The sequence below is a fragment of the Bison bison genome, unplaced genomic scaffold (assembly GCF_000754665.1).
Source record: "Bison bison bison isolate TAMUID 2011002044 unplaced genomic scaffold, Bison_UMD1.0 scf7180017860370, whole genome shotgun sequence".
NCBI lineage: Eukaryota > Metazoa > Chordata > Mammalia > Artiodactyla > Bovidae > Bison > Bison bison.
Window position 1 is genome coordinate 105,354 of NW_011490942.1, and position 4,268 is coordinate 109,621.

The 4,268-nt window shown below is 59.2% G+C and overlaps 1 protein-coding gene across 6 annotated transcripts in view; it reads left to right on the forward strand.

The window, feature by feature from the left end:
• Positions 1 to 4,268, forward strand: part of BRD1 (bromodomain containing 1) — a 35,006-nt gene that overhangs the window by 9,583 nt on the left and 21,155 nt on the right. For all 6 annotated transcript variants that reach the window (XR_824539.1, XM_010832081.1, XM_010832097.1 and 3 more), the window contains exon 3: positions 4,034 to 4,190. Coding sequence is in view for 5 of the 6 variants with exons in the window: in XM_010832081.1 (XP_010830383.1) it covers positions 4,034 to 4,190 (157 nt within the window). In the remaining variant the exon portion in view is untranslated. The remainder of the gene's footprint in view (positions 1 to 4,033; positions 4,191 to 4,268) is intronic.

Sequence of the window (4,268 nt, forward strand, 5' to 3'; positions counted from 1 at the left end):
GGGGGGGGGGGGGCCCCCCCCGCCACAGGGATCGCCGCCTGCCTTTAATGTGTATTTTTGATCTATTTTATGGCTTCTCTATGTCACATCTTACTTAACCGTTCATTTCCTGAGGGCCTCGAGGTTTTCTTCCGAAAGCTTTGCAGCTATCCCTCCGCTCCTGCCCCCTGCCCCGCGGCCTTGGCACTGACGGGACCTCTGGGGCCTGGACTGCCGGCCTCCGGGGTCAGGATGGCTCCGAGGCGAGGCGTCGCAGGCTTGTCGTCCCTCGTGCTCACGCACCGGCGTCCGTGCAGCCGTTTGCCTGCTTTGCCCTCTTCGTCCATGAAACACCTCCTCCCCGAGACTCACACCCACCCAGCCCCGGGGGCGTCTGTGCGGCCAGCCTGTGCGCCGTGCCTGCCTGCCTCCTGTGTGCCCCCGGTCATCCGTCAGGCTCTTGGGATTTCAGGTTGGTTTGGGGGTGACCTGCGTGTCCCTTTTTGTCCTCCTCACTGGTGCCTCCACTTCTGGCCTTCCTGTCACTCACGCGTGTCTTGTGACCGTCTTCCTTCATGGTTGGTGTGCCCACTTGTGTGGTGAGCGTAGCCCTGGCGGGGGTCCTGGGGGGCTGCTCTCGAGGGGCACCTCCCAGCGCGCCAGGAGCAAGTCGCAGGGTGCGAGGGCCCCTTTCCTTGTCTTTTGTCGGGGGGTCGCAGTCTGGTCTCCGCTGTGTGAGTGGTGTTTCTGGGACTTCGGTCTCTAGACCACTGGCCTCCTGCACGTGGCCGTGGACCCCAGGCCCTGGGGTGTGTCTGTGCGTGTGGCGTCTGGCCTGACCCCCCTGTCCCGCCTGGTCGGGACGCCCACCCGGAGGACTGGACGCGTGTCCTCGCCTTCCTGCAGTCAGTGCGGGGCTGGGTTGGCCTGAGTTTCTTTTCTGATAGTGAACCTCCTCTGAAAAATGGGTTCCTTTTATTTCTTTTGGGGGTGGTAAGAAAACTTTTAAACGGTTCATTCAGTTTCTAGAGTAATTGTTAAAGGAATGTATTTCAGTTTTCTTCTGTTTTTTCATAATTCAGATTTGGCCAGTTACATTTTTCTACAGGTTTGTTTGGCATCTCAGTTTTCATGATACTTTTTTTTTTTAATTGAAGTATGGTTGATTGATTTAGAAAGTGTTAGTTTCTGCTTCATTGGAAGGACTCATGCTGAAGCTCCAATACTTTGGCCACCTGATGCAAAGAGCTGACTCATTGGAAAAGACCCTGATGCTGGGAAAGATTGAGGGGAGGAGGAGAAGGGGGTGACAGAGGACGAGATGGTTGGATGGCATCACTGACTCAGTGGACGTGAGTTTGAGCAAATGCCGGGAGACAGTGAAGGACGGGGAATCCTGGCTTGCTGCAGCAAGTCCATGGGGTTGCAGAGAGTTAGTGACTGAACAGTGGCAAATTTCTGGTGTGTTGCAGACACAGTTACACGGTTGTGTTTTCCATATTCTTTTCCATTATGGTTTATTACGGGACATGGACTATAATTCCCTATGCTGCGTAGTAGCCACTTGTTGTTTATGTGTTTTACGTACAGTTCTGTGTATATATTAATCCCAAACTCCTGATTCATCTCTCCCCAACCCTGTCCCCTGGTCACTGTAAGTCTGGTCTCTAAGCCAAGCCTGTGGGTCTCTGTTTTGTACGTAAGCTGATCTGTGCCATTTGGATTGCACGCATAAGCGACACAGTGTTTGTCTTTGATTTGGCTCACTCGGCGTGACCGTCTCCAGGTCCATCTGTGCGCTGCTGCTGAGTCGCTTCAGTCGCGTCCGATTCTTTGCGACCCCAGAGACGGCAGCCCCCCAGGCGCCGCTGTCCTGGGAGTCTCCACTGTGTCATTATTTCCTTCTTTTAATGGCCGAGTGATATTCCCCCTCTCTCTCCCTCTCTCTCTCTCTCACACACACACACACCCCATCCCTGTTGCTACTGTGTCATTATTTCCTTCTTTTTTTGTGGCTGTTTCTCACACACCCCATATTCTCTGCCATTCCTGTTGACGGGCATTGAGGTTGTCTCCGTGTCTTGGCTGTTGTGAACAGTGCTGTTTTAAAGGCACAAGGCTCACTGTTAGTTGCTTTCTGCTCCCGTTTGCTTCTTTGCTAGTCTTTTCAGCTAGCACGGTTCTGGTTTTGCCGAGGTTTTCCCACACTCTTGTGCCCTGCCTCATGTTCCTCCCTGGTGGCCTCAGTCGGTGTCGCACGCCGAGTCCACCTTTTACTGGTGCCACCCTTCACCGTTGCGGGAGCCGAGCATGTGAGAGAGCACACGTCTGCGTGCGCTCTGTGTGTGAAGCTGCCTGCTCTTTGCTGGTCCTGAGTCAGGTGGCAGTCACAGGGTGAGGACAGGTCTCAGCAGAAGGGCACCTGCTAGGTGCCCAGGACAGACACAGCCCCTCTGCAGAGGGGGGGCCCGGGGTCCCCAGCGCCTTCTGCTGGAGCCGTGGAGGGGCTGTGGGGACGCTCTGGCTGCCGCTGGAACCGGCACCGTGTAACTGGGCGGGCCTGTGGATGCGCTGGGCTGGGGCTCGCTCTCTGCCCAGGCCGCTATGCCTGGGTGGAGCTGCCCCTCGCTGGATTCCTCGGCCGCCAGAAGAGGCCCCGGGCAGGGCCATCCTGAGCGGCACGTGGCCTTCGGCCCCGAGGCTTGAGCTGCAGCCACTGCCATAATGACGAGGAGCGTTGTGGGTCTGGACTCAGCGGAGCCGAGGAGCGTTGTGGGTCTGGACTCAGCGGAGCCGAGGGTGTCAGCACAGTTACATATGAATTAGGAATCACACTCCTCAGAAGATGTCCTTTTAAAATTCCTTTATCTCCGCCCTGAAATGTTGATGTCCTGTGTACCGGAAGGAAGCCTCCTGGTCCCATTGGAGTTTGGTCCTCAGCCTGCATTTGTTGTCTTCAGGAGGCGCAGTTCCCAGGAGGGGCAGAGGCAGGGGCCAGAACCCAGCCTGGAGGGTGTGAAGCCCTTGGTGTGCCCTTGAGTGTTCTTAAAATCCTTCGAGTTTTACAGTCTCTGAAACGATGGTCTTGCCACGAGGCCTGGAGACGCTTGTGTTTACTTTTGTGATGAGGAGCTGACCCCACCCCCAGCAGCTTCTGCCTCCAGCTGTCCCATTGCTTTTTGTCTTTCGGGGACCGGGGCCCCCTGAGAGGAGCCATCCTGCAGGGCCGCTCCCACCTGGGGGAGGTTGGTGCGTGAGCATGCGTGGCTTAGGGTGGGGGATACCCGGGGTCCCTGGACGCGTGAGCTGAGGGCTCGGAGGTGGGGACACCCGGGGTCCCTGGACGCCTGAGCCGAGGGCTCGGAGGGAGGGACACCCGGGGTCCCTGGACGCATTGAGCTGAGGGCTTGGAGGGAGGGACACCCGGGGTCCCTGGACGCCTGAGCTGAGGGCTCGGAGGAAGGGACACCCGGGGTCCTTGGACGCGTGAGCTGAGGGCTCAGAATGGGGGACACCCGGGGTCCCTAGACGCATGAGCTGAGGGCTCGGAGGCGGGGACACCCTGGGGTCCCTGGATGCGTGAGCTGAGGGCTCGGAGGGGGGGACACCCGGGGTCCCTGGACGCGTGAGCTGAGGGCTCAGAATGGGGGACACCCTGGGGTCCCTGGATGCGTGAGCTGAGGGCTTGGAGGTGGGGACACCCGGGGTCCTTGGACGCCTGAGCTGAGGGCTCGGAGGTGGGGACACCCGGGGTCCCTGGACGCATGAGCTGAGGGCTCGGAGGCGGGGACACCCTGGGGGTCCCTGGATGCGTGAGCTGAGGGCTCGGAGGGGGGGACACCCGGGGTCCCTGGACGCGTGAGCTGAGTGGCAGTGGCAGGTCGCGGCCCGCAGACAGACGGAGCCAGGAGGCAGGTGGTGGTGGGGGGGGGGGCGGGGGACAGGCAGGGGGCCGCACACGGTTTGTTAACTGTAACGCTGTTGTTTCTAGTTTCCGTGATAACGTGTCCACGTCCTGCTTCATAGCTAAACCCCGAGTTTTTCCATGTTCTAGATTAAATAGGATTGCAAATCAGGTGGCCATTCAGCGGAAGAAGCAGTTTGTCGAGCGCGCCCACAGCTACTGGCTCCTCAAGAGGCTGTCCAGGAACGGAGCCCCGCTGCTGCGCAGACTCCAGTCCAGCCTGCAGTCCCACAGGAGCTCGCAGCAGGTACGTGGCCCGCCGGGGCCGGGAGGCGGCATTCGGCCAGGGCGGCAGGCGGAGCCTCCGTCCGAGGTGCCCCTCGGC